The 14,329-nt window shown below is 53.6% G+C and overlaps 1 protein-coding gene across 1 annotated transcript in view; it reads left to right on the top strand.

Moving 5' to 3' along the window:
* RAE1 (ribonucleic acid export 1) overlaps positions 1-6,343 on the top strand; it is a 19,016-nt gene extending 12,673 nt beyond the window's left edge. The window contains 4 exon segments of the mRNA XM_006141880.3: positions 1,949-2,055; positions 2,138-2,213; positions 2,905-3,099; positions 5,232-6,343. Coding sequence (XP_006141942.1) covers positions 1,949-2,055; positions 2,138-2,213; positions 2,905-3,099; positions 5,232-5,318 — 465 coding nt within the window. The 3' untranslated portion in view covers positions 5,319-6,343.
* The last annotated feature ends 7,986 nt before the right edge of the window (positions 6,344-14,329 follow it).

The raw sequence follows: 14,329 nt of genomic DNA, 5'->3' as shown, positions 1-14,329 counted from the left end.
GACCTTATGTGACTTCTTCAGGCCACTCTGTTGAGACTTCTGCCTCTTCCTTCACTGAAACTGTTTCTGGCCTGGATGCCAATGGCTTCCTCATTGGTTGTTCCAATGGACTGAGAGTCGCCATCTTCCTTCAATACCGCTCCGCTCCCCACTCTTCTGGGGCTGCAGGCATTCTGTTCCAGGCCCCACAGTGCCCGCCTCCTAGCACCCTCCTCTCTGGCTGCTGCTGTCTTTCTTGGGAGCTCCTTGCCAAAGGGTGAGTTTCCTTAGGTGTCTGCCCTAGGCTGCTGCCTTTGTGTTTGTTGTCTCTTAGTCACACTCTGGGGGGCTGGAGGCCTGGGTTTCCAATAGATCTTGCCTCTGACAAGCACACCCCTAGTCTGAAGCTCCTCTGGTCAACAGTCTCACCAAACCTGGACCTTTCCCGAGCTCTTTGGTCAAGTGTTGTCCTCTCGGGATTCTCCTGAACACCGTCCCTGTTACTACAGATCGTTTTTTAAAAGGCGCGTGCACTAGCCGGAAAGGGGAGAAACAGTAAGAGGAACATGAGAAACGACCCTCTGGGAGAATGGCCACTCTGCAGTTCCTTCTCTGCCATTCTCCTCCTGGGATTTTGGGCACACGTGCACACATACCCAATGCGATTTTCAAGCTGCCAAGTCGAGGACTCAAACTATGGTTGACCATGTGGGAGTTCAGCACCTTAACCACTATGCCACCTTCTGATCCCACCACATAAAATCTTATATACAAGTATACAACATATATATAGTCTGTATTTTACTGGTCGGGTGTTATTTCGTCCCTGCAGTGTGACCTCAGTGAGAGCAGAGGCTTTGTTCATATTTGTGCTGCCCTGCTCCCAGTAACTGGAGCAGGGCCTGATCGAGGGAGGGCCTTCTGTGACCGTTACCTGTGAACAGTCGATCTTAGCCTGACCTCCGTATCCCCCTTTCCTTTCCTTCTCCCTCGCTGCCAGCCCGTCCCTCCTAGGGCACTCCCCACCTTACTAAGTGGGACCACCACAATTCATCTGTCTAAGCCAGAAGTCTGGAGGTCATCCTGATTCACTCTCTCTCCTTCTCTCCTCTCTCATCTCATTAGTCACCAGCCTCCCTCACTTGCACCCTGAAAGTCTGGGTTTGGAATCTGTTCATTCCTCTCCTTTCCTCCTGCCACATCCAATCCAAGTTTTCTCTGGAAGCACTTAGATTTAAAAAAAAAAACAAACAAAAAACCCACAAAACTTCATGATACTGGTCTTGGCCATTATGTCTTGCATACGGTACCAGAATTTCAGACAGAAAGGCAAAAATGGACAAGTGGAACTGCGTTGAACTGAAAAGCTTTCGCACAACAAAGGAAACTTTAAAGTGAAAAGGCAAGCTCTGGGGTGAGAGGAAATTTTCATTTGTGAAGTGTGTGTCTGACAAGGCATTGGTTTCCGTAGCGTAGAAGGAGGGAGCTCTTACAACTCAGTGGAGGAAAAACAAGAAATGACTCATCGAAGCGACGGGCCAAAGACTTGACTAGGCATTCCTCCAGAGAAGACATGCAAATGAGGTAGCCAGCAGGTGCATAAAAAGATGTCACTGTAGCTGCTTGTCAGAGAAATGCAGTAAAAACAAGGTGTAAAACCGCCGTTAATAAAAAGTCAAAGCTAAGTTTCGAGGAGGAGTGGAGAAGCTGGAACTACCTGCTTTGTTGGACACGTGGCCTTCCAGAGGCAGGGAGGAGGGCAGCTGGAGGGGAGCACCGGTGTGCGGGTTGGACACGGAGTCACACACCTGAGTCACACACCTGAGTGTGTGCAGGTGTTTGAGAGTAGTGCTCACTGGGGAGTGGAAACGCCTCATGTTTGTGTTACGTTTCAGGTTCCTCTGAAACCCAGAAGTGGGCTATGTCTTTGGTTTTACGTGTGGTAACTCCTTTTCTTATTGAACCGTAGCATCGGTGTGTGGCGATTTTTAAAGATAAACAGAACAAGCCGACCGGATTTGCCCTGGGAAGTATTGAGGGGAGAGTTGCTATTCACTACATCAACCCCCCAAATCCGTAAGTGGAACTGTCAACTTGCAGTTTTTCACTTGAGACTTTGATTCCAGAAGGAAAACTTAGCTTGGCCTTTATTTTTCAGAGCCAAAGACAACTTTACCTTTAAGTGTCATCGATCTAATGGAACCAACACGTCAGCCCCCCAGGACATCTACGCGGTGCGTTCTTAGACACTCGACTCGCCCCTGGAGAATACCTCTGGGAGCCACACTTGGCATGGCTGCTGGGTTACTGGGATCTGAACTGGTTACCCTGAGCACTGACAGGCACCAAGAAGCCCGAGCGTGTTTGAGCCTTGTGGCGGCTTGCCCTGTGGGTCTAAGGGGCCACACCACACCCCACTACATTCCATCTTGGGTTTGGGGCTTCTGTGCCCGATGTGGTTTCATGCTGCTAGGTCCAGGCCATGTGGGAGTCCAAAGCCTTAAGCCCCACACCGCCTGCCGGGCCTCTCTGGCATTAGTTTACGTGAACATAGTGCCTACTCTGTTTTCTGTTTCTCTGGAAGCTAAGACTTTTGGGAGAGTCTCCTCCCTCCTCTGTGAACTTAGACCAGTAGTAGCTAAGGCCAAGGAGTTGCTGTGTGCTTTAAAAAAAAAAATTCCCAAGATGTGCTCCGTGCCATCACCAGCCATGCACACATAAACATAAACCCATGTTTTTGTTGCAGGAGACAAGGTTTGGTGTCAGGCTGGCAGTCGATTGAGGAGCCTGGTGGCCAGCTCTGAGCCATGGGGCGCCAGCTCTAATGGAGCCCGTGCTCAGTTTCCCAGCCGGGGCAGGAGGCATGCCATGGCAGACCCCGCTTCCCGCTGCACATCTCCTCACTGTGCACTTCGATCCTTGCAGGTGAATGGAATTGCCTTCCATCCCGTCCACGGCACCCTTGCAACAGTGGGGTCTGATGGTCGATTCAGCTTCTGGGATAAAGATGCCAGGACAAAGCTAAAGACCTCGGAACAGTTGGACCAGCCGATATCAGCCTGCTGCTTCAACCACAACGGGAACATATTTGCATATGCATCCAGCTACGACTGGTCTAAGGTGAGGTCCCGGCCTGCTCTGGGTGCAGAGGTGCGGAGCTGGGCCCTGGGATCCTGGGCCTGGTGAACTCGTCGAGGTTCTCTAGGGAGGCTGACCCGAGAGGATGTGTGTAGGATATAAGAGGCGCTTACTGGGGGAGTCAGCCCACAGGCTGCCTGCAGACTGGAGAACCCAGCTCAGTCCAAGTCTGAAAGCTGCTGGTGTGAGCCCTGGAGTGCAAAGGCAGGAGCACCTCAGGTCCTGCCATCCGCTGAGCAGGAAGCCTTTCTTGGTCCTGCTCAGAGGAGATCTGCAGTCTTCTGTGTGTACCACCCAGGCCTGTGCGGACTGGCCCTTGCTCTTGCCTCCTGCCTTGCTTACTGGGGTGACGGGTTTAGCAGGGATGCCGTCTCCTTGCCAGTCTTCCCGGTCATCCCATGGCCTGCCCACCCACACGAGATTCCCCATCCAGTGTCTGGGTGGTATTCTTGTCTGCTCTGTTCAGACAACAATCTTCTGCCTGGTCCGCCAGCCCTTCCCTCTGCTGAGCACATGAGCAACCCTAGAAACCCCCCCTTTACTGTGAAGTCTGGTGAGCGTGTTAGCGGCTGCACTTGGTCTGAGGGCCATGTTGTTCTGGTCCACTCTGGAAGCTTCCTGTCCAGGGAAGAGGGGTCCCTGGTCCCTCCTTCCAAATGCTCTCGCTTGGTTTCTCTGCCGTTCCTCTCTCAGACTGTCCCTCCTCTGCTGGCTCCTCTCACATGCTGCCCCTGACTGTCCGGCCTGGCTGGCCCCGCTCCAGGTCCTCTAGGTGCTTAGATTCCACAGGCACCAGCCTGCCCACCCATGCCCGGGACATTAGTTTCTAGCTTGGTTCCTGGCCCCTCTTCCTGCTTTTCTTTCAATACTTCCAATCTGGACAGGATGGCTGCTCCTGGGTCTCCCCGCGTGAACCCAACTTCAGAGCTGGAAGTCCAGCTGACTGCCCCGCCCCACCCTCCTTGCACTCCCCTGCCTGGTGAGTACATGCTTGGAGGGTTGCATAGAGAGCCGTGCGGCCTCCATTCCCTATTTCTGAAAGCACCTTTACTGAAAGCAGTTAAGTTCCAGTGTTTGAGTATGGACATGAGTCAGTTCCAGCATCTGTAAGTGCCCATGCCCTTGCCTGGCCAGGTAGCCAGGTCTTCATCTCCTTAGGTCTCCACTGTGTCACTGAAGTCCCCCAACCCAACACAGATCTACTGGTCTACTTTCCATCCCTACAGACCAGTGAGCGTTTTCTAGAACTTCCTGTAAGCAGAGTCGTGCACCACACTCCATTTCTCCAGCTGCTCTCCCTTGGCCTGACAAGTTTAATCCCCTGTGCTGGTGGGCAGCGTGCTCAGCCGCCCACCTCGGTGCTGCACAGTACTCCGCGGCACAGGCTGGCCGCTGCTCGTCCGCTCACAGGAGCTGCACACTCAGGTTAGCAGAGACAGAGCACTTAGTGCGCTTCTGTGGTTCTTCTGCCTGGCTGAGGTCAGAGGAGCGTGGCCTCCACATCAAAATTGGGCATCTTGCCTGTCACCATTCTTCCCTGCTGTCTGGCTTACCCACTGCTCCCTTCCAAAAGCCAAGTCTGATGGTGCCACCCACCTGCTCCAGCCCGGTGGCCGCCACTCCTTCCCCGCAGCGCAATCTCACAGCCCTTTGCAGCTGGGCCTCATCCTGGTTTCTCGGGCTCTGCCGATGTCTGCCAGTCCTCCTGCCCTGGCACAGGCACAGCAGAGGCTCCTATGCTCCTGCCAGACTGTCCTGGGTCCTCACCCCCAGTGCAGTCCCAGGTCAGAAGCCCTCTCTTCTGTGGACCTCCCCTGGTCCGGGCACCCCGGGGCAGGGGCAGGCACAGGGACTGAAGTCGTGGGCCCTGAAAGGACAAATGTGTCCCAGGCCGCCACTCAGCGGGCATGTGACACTCGCGCCAAGCTCTTGGCCTTGACTCGGAGGACTGTGTTTGTGTTTAACATCTGACTGGATTTCTCCCCGTCCTGGTTCTGTTTGGTTCCCACCAGAGATTGTGAGCTGAGCGTGGGGCACAGGCCACGGCATTTCAGCATGCCCGCGGGGTGCTGTCTGTGGGTTGTAGTGATGAGGTTGTTTTTTCTCCTCTTCAGGGACATGAGTTCTATAATCCCCAAAAGAAAAACTACATTTTCCTGCGGAATGCAGCTGAAGAGCTAAAGCCCAGGAACAAGAAGTAGCGGCCCAGGCTTCTGGATGCCTGGGGTTGTTTCCTCTCCACTCGGCCTCGTCTCTGTACGAATCTGGGTCCCCGCTTTGGTGGGTCGTCGGCCAGGGACGTGGATCTCAACCCCTGGAGAAAATGATGCCGTTGTCAGCAGTTGACAGCCCAGCCATCCGCGGTGACTTGCCGCCTCCATTCCACTGCCCGTTGCAGTTTTCTGTGACCCTGAGGGACTGACGTGATTAGGGAAGTTAGGTTCCTGGGGTGGCTGCCGGGTTTCACAGCACCTCGCCCAGCAGCATCTGTCGGGGAGTACTGGACACAGTCTGCCGACCCCGTGCTGTATGTTGTAATAAAGATGTTTTGAAGATTGTCTCCTGAGCTCCCTCTATTCTCCTGCCCTACACCAGGACCTTGGCGGTTGTCATCCTGCCGGAGTCTGCGTTAGGCTCTGATGGCGAATGGCGACTTCAGCCCTTCGGGAATTGCAGGAACCTCACACTTTAGGAGGGGCGTTCTGAGCTGTGGCCGTTCCTGCCAGGTGGCGGGCCAGCCTCCAGAAGGCAGGCAGAGTCCACGTGGCTTTTCTTTGACTTTCTTCATTCCTGTCTTCATGTCCCCAGTGCTTTCTGGCTTTGCTGAGAGACCTCCTAGTGACTCCAGCACCTGAATGGTGGGCCTTTTAGGGGCGTACCTTGCACGGCCCCAGTGGGTGGAGCTTTTGTGGCCTTGAGTCAGGGCCCACACCATGCCTGGGGGCTGCCCGCTCATGCTGCGGTGTGACCGTGTTGAGTGTTGCTTTTCTCTTCGTGGGACTTTAAATTCCCAGCCGGTGAGTCTCTCAGATGCAATCCAGCTTGACGTTTGGCTTCCAGGGCTCCTGTTGTATTTTTACCTGTGATCACAAATGCTGCTTCGGCCTTTCTGTTCGGGGTGGTGGGGAAATCTTAACTGCCGAGTGTGAATATCGGGTATCGCTGATGTAAGATGTGTTTGCTGCCTCATACAAAGTGATGAAAATAAAGCTTTTTACCGTAAGAGACCGCCTGGGCTCAGTGGTTTAAATTCTGTTAGTTCACATGAAATCTCACCCCTTAGCTCTTTAGCCCTGTTTTTTTAGCTTGAATATTTTTTGAACTCTAAAGACAGGTGAGCAGAAAAAGAAATCGGGGCTATGAGGTTAACTGCTTACAGCGCGTTGTCTCCTCCCCTTCAGAATCAGCCCTGGTCTTGCGGTCTGTGCTCGCAGGAGGGCCTTGCAGACGGAGGAGGCTGCCATGAGGGGAGGTTCAGGCCCATGACCTCAGCAGCTGACTCTCGTTTGAGGTGGGAAGAGTTGTGTCAGCTGTACCAGTTTCGATATTCTTACAGGCTAGTGACCGTCTGAAGATAACAGTGGGTCTGAATCACGGGCCTTTTAAAGGGTTCCTTTCCAGGATTGGGCCTAGCTGCATCTTCAAGGGGATAGGTAGTTTTTATTGGTGAATTAAGACATTGTCTAATCCCAGTTTGGCCGTGGGCTGCAGGAACGCAGGAGTGTGGGGCTTTTCCATTGTCACATTGGGGTGTGAATCTTAGATGAGGCAAGGTCGTCCAGTGCCCAGAACCCACAGCATAAAGATGTGCTGCATTTTTGCTAAAAATGAGCCAGTAAGTACTTGTGAGATCACTAAACGTAAAGTCTTTTCACCTTTCCTAAGAGGTAGTGAGTCTTTGAGGGGCTCGTAAACTTCGGTCTCCTCTTGGGCCCTGTACTGTATGTTACAGGCAGTCGGGGCTCAGCAAGTATTCAAAATCCTGATGCATGATGCATCTTCTAGTTCAAGAGAGGACGAGCTTGAATGTGTTTTAATAAGTGTCAAGCCGTAGTCTACCGTTAAACCTTTACTGTGCCTCCCGTTAGAAAGCTGCTTTTCTTGAAAGTAGAGTGTTGAAACCCCATGGAGAAGACGGGCTATGTTCTTCTACTTATTATTTTTTTTTAATTTTTCTTATTTACCTGTTTGTTGTGATTTTCAAGCTACCTGGTCTAGGACTCGAACCTCAGTTGGCCATGTGTGGATCTAGCACACCACTTGCTGGCCCTTCACTTAACTTTTCCTACATTTTATGACAAAATGTCAAACATAGAAAAAGGCGTTTTCCAGCGAACACGTATTTCCAATCTTCCGTCGTCAACACTGGTCTTGTACTTGGTTTTGCCCATTGGTTTGCAGGCTTCCCCACTCCGCATGGATCCCCACTTCTTGGGTTGTGTGGATGTGACCTGGCGACAAGTTTCATATAAAGATGATGCCGAGGGCCGGCCTCCAGCGCAGTGTTTGAGCCCTGTGCACTGGGGCTAGGTCTCACAGGGCTGACCATGTTGGATATCGGCCCTGGCAGTTCAAGAAACACCAGGTGCATGTGCATGTGTGCCCCACGTCCCAACAGGATGGGGAAATGCAGGGAAAAGGATTGTGGCACGACGAAGGCCACTGGGGGGTGCTTTCTCCCCACCCTCTGGCAAGTGCACCACCCCCTGGCTGAACAAAGTGCTGAGTCAGACTGCCTGCCTTCACACTTCAGCTCTTACCAGCCTTGTAACCTCGACCATGTGATTTAGACCTCCAAACCTCAGTGATCTCGTCTGTAACATGGGAGACCTTAAAAGTGGCTGTCACAGGGAATAGCAGTTGGCGTAATGGCTATGTCACTGGACTCCCATGTAGTCGACCGCAGTTTGAGTCCCGGACCCGGTGGCTTAAATTTATGCCTGGTGTGTGTGCATGCCTGCCCAAGATCCCGAGAGGAGAATGGAGGATTACGGTGTGGCCCTTGCCCCTGGGGGGTGATTTCTAGCAAGCACATGAACCCTTTAGCAAAAACCTCTCCAAAAAAAAAGTGGCTGTCACAAACAGTTGGTTTGAGTAACCAGAGAGTTAAAGCACAAGGCCCGTGACAAGTGCTCAAGGGTTGGCTGGTTCTGCTTTAACGTGGGACAGCCATGGGCTTGCCGTTCCACAGGGCTGTGCTCTTTGGTGGACAACTGGGACAGAGCTGCCTGGAGCCCTTGGCTGGCTAAGGCCTCTCGGAGGAGACTGTGTTTCGGTTAGGCCAGGAGATGGCGCCAGTGCCAAGATGAGAGAGCCCCAGCTGAGCAGTTTGCTGTTGTTACTAAGCTTTTGAGGTATTTGGAAAGTAGAATCAAAGGACTCTTCGTCCTGTTCAAAGACTGTACTTAAATAATTACCTTTTAGAAAGACCCGAGGCTTCCTTGGAAATCACTAAAGGCGACAAATTGGTCAGAGGTCTGATTCCTGTTTTTTCTCCATCAAACTTAATGTCCCCAAGGTGTCCTCGGGGGACACAGCCATGCTGTCTGAGTCAGAGATCAGAGCATTTTCTCTCCCTTCAGCATCGTCTCCGCCCTGGGTCAGTGAGGACAGATCAGAAGACATAACTCCATCCCAGGTCGGTGGCATCTGTGCCAGCTGGTGGCAAAGAGGTCATTCGAAGACTAATTTTAGTGACTCTGAAGGCTCTAGATTATTGAGACAAGCCGTTAAATGTAAGAAAGCAGATTTAGGGCCAGTGGGTGGCATGGTGGTTGGGGTGCTGGACGCCCAACATGGCTGACCGCGGTTTAAGTCCTGGACCCAGAGGCTTGAAGCACACCGGGCATGTATGTGTGCTTGCCAAAATCCTAGGAGAAGAATGGAGGAGAAGATGGTGGCATGGCCATCCACCCACGAGGCGATTTCTCATTTTCTGTCTCTGTCTCTCTCTGGTGAGTGTAGGTGCCCAATAGCAAAAATCTCTTTCAAAAACAAGAAAAAGTAGATTTAAAGTCTTAGCATTAAGAAATAAGAATGGGGATAGCAGGCAGTGTGGTGGTGAAGGTGCTGGATTCCCACATGGCCGACCACAGTTCGAGTCCATACCTGGAAGCTCTCTCACTCTCGTACTCTCTGGTCAAATCGAAGAATATTAATAATAAATAAAATAAGTGTTTTTTTTTTAAAAGCCAGAAGAATGTAAATATCTCATTACTTTTTATACCAATTACATGTTGAAGTGGTAATATTTTGGATGATAAAATAAATTCCCCTGCTTACATTTGCTTCAAATGGGGCTCCTGGAGTTTTCAGTCCCCTTGCAGCTCGCAGTGCACTTCAGTGGGCATTGCTGTGCCAGGCCCTCTGAGTTGAAGAGGTGTCACCTCTCACCAAGCACACTGTGCCCTGGCTTATGCCACGTCTTCGAGGGGCAAATTTTTTGGGGGGAAATTCATACTTCCCTTCTGAACTTACTTGACAGTAAGTTAATTTAAACATGGCGATGACTTCATAACCCTCGCCTGGAATACTCGCTCCTCACAAAGGGCAGGGTTTGCTTACACAGCTCCAAGGGGGTTTTGGCACTGAGTGTTGGGACACCGAGTTAACCGGCTCGTGAGGCCTCCAGGGTTAGGTTTACAGACCTCCGATTAGCTGATCCGTTTCGGGCGGCTGTGTTTAGTGTGAAGCCCGTTCCCACTCTCCCTTTCTCTTTCCCCCTTGACATTCTAGGTCCTTGAGAAGCTGAGCCTGATGTGGGTCTAGGAAAGGTCATGTCTACGCAGGCACTCTTGCCTTGCCAGGTGCTGGCCTGACATCGAGGTGGGCAGCGTTTCCAGTTCTGCAGGACGGCCTATGAGCAACACTCCATTCCAGACTTCATTTATCCCATCGGGAGGATGGGGCAGCTGCAGCTTTAAGCATCCTTATCATGACAGGTGTTGGGTCACCACAAGGTAAATTCAGGCAGCGTAAATAACTATATAGCCCCTTGTGAAAGTTTTACACCGCTTTATTGAGGTATGATTGACATACATAAAGCTGTATGTAATGTGTAGAATTTGATGAGTCTGGTGAGACACCTATAAAGCCAGCACTATGATCTATGAGTCTTGCAAATTTTGCATCAATATATTGAGAAATACATATTTTTTTTCTTGAGAGGTTTTTGCTATAGGGTGCGTGTGCTTGCCAGACAGAGACAGTGAGAGAGAAAGTGAGAAATCACCCTCCAGGGGGATGGCCACACTGTAATCCATTCTCCTCCCAGGATGTTGGGCACACATGCACACATGCCCAGGGTGATCTTTGGCCACCAGGTCTCAGATATGAACCATGGTTGGCCATATGGAAGTCCAGTGAGGTAACCACTACGCCATCTGCTGGTCCCAGAGAAGTATTTAAAGTAAGGACAGTTTTCAAAGCAAGAAAGGTCTATTGCGGGACAAGCAGATGGCGTTAACATTGCTGGACTCCTACATGGTCGACCACGGTTCAAGTCCCAGACCTTGCTGGGTGTGCGCACACGCAGGCGCCCGAGATCCCAAGAGAATGGAGGCAAAGGGATTGTGGTGTGATCATCCCCCTGGGGGGTGGTTTCTTGCTTTCTGTCTCTTGTCTATCTGGTGAGCGCACACACCCTACAGCAATATATATATATATATATATATATATATATATACATATATATACACACACACACGCACCTGGGGAGAGTTTTAAGCCGCCAAGTCGGGGGAGGATTTGTCGTTTTCTGTCTCTCTATCTCTCTGTCTTTGTGGCAAGTGCACGTGCCCTATAGCAAAAACCTCTCCAAAAAGGAAAAAAAAAAAAAAAACCTGTTGTACACTTGCTTGAAATGTAAATCATCTCCTAAAAAGTAACTGATACGAGGCGAAATTAGGTCTCGCCCCAGGTACTTTCGCTTGGCCCCAGTAAATCTTCTTACTAAAACAAAAACAGAAAGGAGAAAACTGCATTCTTGGTCTCTACTTTTTGTCACTTTTTCAGGGGCGGGGGTGGGGAGAGGAAACAAAGCACAAAGGGACAGTCACCAGCACCCCATGGGCCGGAAGGCACGCTCCTGTCCCTCTGCCACCTGCGCCAGGGCGGCAGCAACAGCCTGCATCTGTACTTTCTCCACGGCCGGCCAGGACGACGGGTCTCATCCACTGTGTGTGACTGCCACACGGATACGCAGCCTGCTGCCCTTTACTGCAGTGTCACACTGCCCAGATCTTCCGCAGGTGCAGGCCATTAATCAGATCGCGGAAGGTTAACTGAGGACCAGGAAGGGGCTGGGCTGTTACTCTCTCTGGACACTTCCTGGCCAGGACTGGCTGTCTGGCTCCGCCAAGTCCCGAGTAGATGAACTACCAGGTTGAAGCCTGGCTCCTGCCGACCCGGGACACCTCCCTCTGCATGCGCCTCAGTGGCCATCATTTCCACCCTTCGTGGATCTTTCTGGCTCCAGGGCTGGTTTAAAGCAGGAGCAGCGGAACCTGCTGGTTTTCTGAAAGGCTAACTGCAAGCCCGCTCGCCAACTGTCCTCAGATACGTGGCAGGTTTCCGTCTGGTGCTGGGGAGTGCAGGAACTCTCCTGAGCCGCATGAGTGGGCCTGTGCTGCGAGGGCAGCTGGGCTGCTGTGGGGGCCCAGCACCACTCCGATTAACAGCACAGCTCCGTTTAACAGTGGACAGTTGCTGACAGAAGCCAGCAGGTACTGTCACGGGCTGAGCTGTGCCCTCCCCTCAGTTCATGCGTCGAAGTGCTGGCCCCGGTGCCTTCAGACTGTGACTGTGGGAGAGAGTCTTTACACAGGTAATTAAGTTAAAGTGGGGTCACTAGGGTAGGCCCTAGGTGGACTAGAGGTCCTTCTAAGTGTCCAGTAGGTGTTCTTGTAAGAGGAAGTTTGTACGCAGACAAGGACAGAGGACAGACTGCAAAGCCTCAGAGGACGGTGCCAGCTGCAGGCCAGGGAGGGAGGCTGCAGGGCACAGACCTGCCCAGCTCATCTCGGACCTGCAGCTTCCGGAGTGAAACCCTGTCCTGCCACCCAGCCTGGGCTGCAGCGGTGTCCCCGATCTGTCGGAGACACAGTCCACAGCCCCAGCGGGGGCCTGACCTCACAGGGGAACTGAGTCCTGTGGAGCTGTTGCTCCTGTCCATGCACCTGTCTGATGAAGTCCAATTTACCAACCAGGCACGGAAGGGGTCTCAGCAAGGACTCAGCCAAACAGAACAGTGTGCCGCACTCTGTACGGCTCGCGGTACCTGTCTCTCCCATGCCTTCCTGTTTCGGCAGGTAACTGAGACCTGGGGACCACGGGTGTGTGACAGTGCCTTGGCAGCGCAAGTGGATCCTTATGGAATTCTCAGGAAGCCATCCCATTGAGCTGCAGACGGGACCGCCTGAAAAGAGGTGTGTCCACCGGACCTACATAATGGCCATAGCAGGAACTGGCTCTGGACAGGTCACGATTCTGCCTCCTCCCCACAAAGAACAAGGCCACCTGGCCCTCCGCACCCTCCTGTGTACTCACGGGGCAAAGCTAGTTAACCCGGGCGTGAATAGGTTCGATCGCCCACCCTCTCTAGCCCTCCTAACCCTAAAGCTCCTGGGGACTTTCTCTCACCTGCCGAGTCCCTGGGGTCCAGAGCGTCTCTTGGCGGGAGGCTGATTGCCAGGCAGGAGTTGGAGCCACGTGGGGGCAGAGAGGTTGGCGGTGCAGCGACCTGGGGCCGGGCGTACCAGCGAACGAACCGAACGGGCAGCCGCTTTTCAGGCGCGAAGCTGCTCCTCGCCCCCTCCCGGGCGGGCAGACACCAGCGGGACCGCCAGCCCCGGGCGGCGCGATCTGGAGTCCGCCCTGCGCCTGGCGGCGCCTGCACGTGCTCAGCAGCCGCGCTCCCGGGGCTGGGCGGGACGGGCCCGGGCGGTGCTGGGACTTGTAGGCCAGGAGCCCCCTGGCCCGGGGGCCGCCAGCCCTGTCCCAGCCAGCCTCGAAAACTCTCCGTGTGTCACAGAGGGAAACCGAGGCCCAGTAAAGGGACAGAGGCCGCCTTCCCTGGCCTTGAGGGGCCAGTGAAGATCATACTTGATCATAGTTTTAAAAGAGCGCCTAGGGGACTTTGGCTGACGGGGGATGGGCGCCTTTGCTCCAAAATGGATCCCCCCCCAACACGCATTTCCCCAGGGCCCTCCACATGCCAGGCCCTATCTCCAAGATCCCTAGTCCCACGAGCTATGTAGCACGGAAGAGGGTCAATCGGCATGGAGCTGGGGCCGTGGGAGGACAGTGGTGGGCTGGGGACAGCGGAAGACACGGCCTGCTAGAGCTGAGGACGGAGAGCCTAGGGGAAGGGAAGAAACAGGGCCCGGAAGGAGTGCCCAAGACTTGGGGTCCCCTTCCCGGTGTGAAGGGGGCTAGGGCCGGGGAGGGCAGGACCAGATTTTGGCTGCCGGTGCCATAGCTCAGGAAGTTGTTGCTGAGCCAACTCAGAACGCCTCGCCTGCCCACTGTCGCCCTCAGTCATGGGGTACCACTCCCAGTCCCCACAAGACACCTCATGTCTCACCATGCAGCGAGGAAGTAACAGGTTGGGGCCGGGGTGTCCCCACTTAGAACTGAGTTCTCCGACTGCTCAGGTCACACCTGTGCCTGGGAGTGGGGAGAGTGCCAGGCCCAGGGTGCTTCACCAGGAGGGGAGGTTGGGTGCTGGCATGATGTGACAGCCTGCTCCGAGGGCCAGCAGGCCCCACAGTCAGTGCTCGGGGCCCCGAAAGGCCCAGAACTCCACTGCACCAACATAAAACGCCCGACTTTCGAACAAGGGGCCCTGTGTTTGCATTCTGCACTGGGCCCTAAAATTCGGTGGTCTCCCCTGCCTGAGCGACGTGCACAATGTTCATGGGAACCTCGTGATGGGCCTCCTCTTCCTGCAGGGGGATGGAGGGACTCAAGATCCACCCTCCTTGCTTTCCCCCAAGGGGCACCCACATAGGGATCCCTGACACCAGCCCAGATTGGTGACGGTGTTTCTCAGAACGATAACAACCTCCTCTGTCCACTCAGAGGGCCTCCGGGGCCACTCTGACCTCCTCCAGCACACACCCAGATTTAGGTCCTTCCAGATGGTACTTTGTGCAGTTACCTGCCGCGGACCCATGGGCCAGCCAGTGTGTTCTGTGCTCCTCTGCAGCCCCAT

This window comes from Tupaia chinensis, unplaced genomic scaffold (genome assembly GCF_000334495.1).
Source record: "Tupaia chinensis unplaced genomic scaffold, TupChi_1.0 Scaffold000066_1, whole genome shotgun sequence".
Lineage (NCBI taxonomy): Eukaryota > Metazoa > Chordata > Mammalia > Scandentia > Tupaiidae > Tupaia > Tupaia belangeri.
This window is presented reverse-complemented; position numbering and strand designations above follow the sequence as displayed.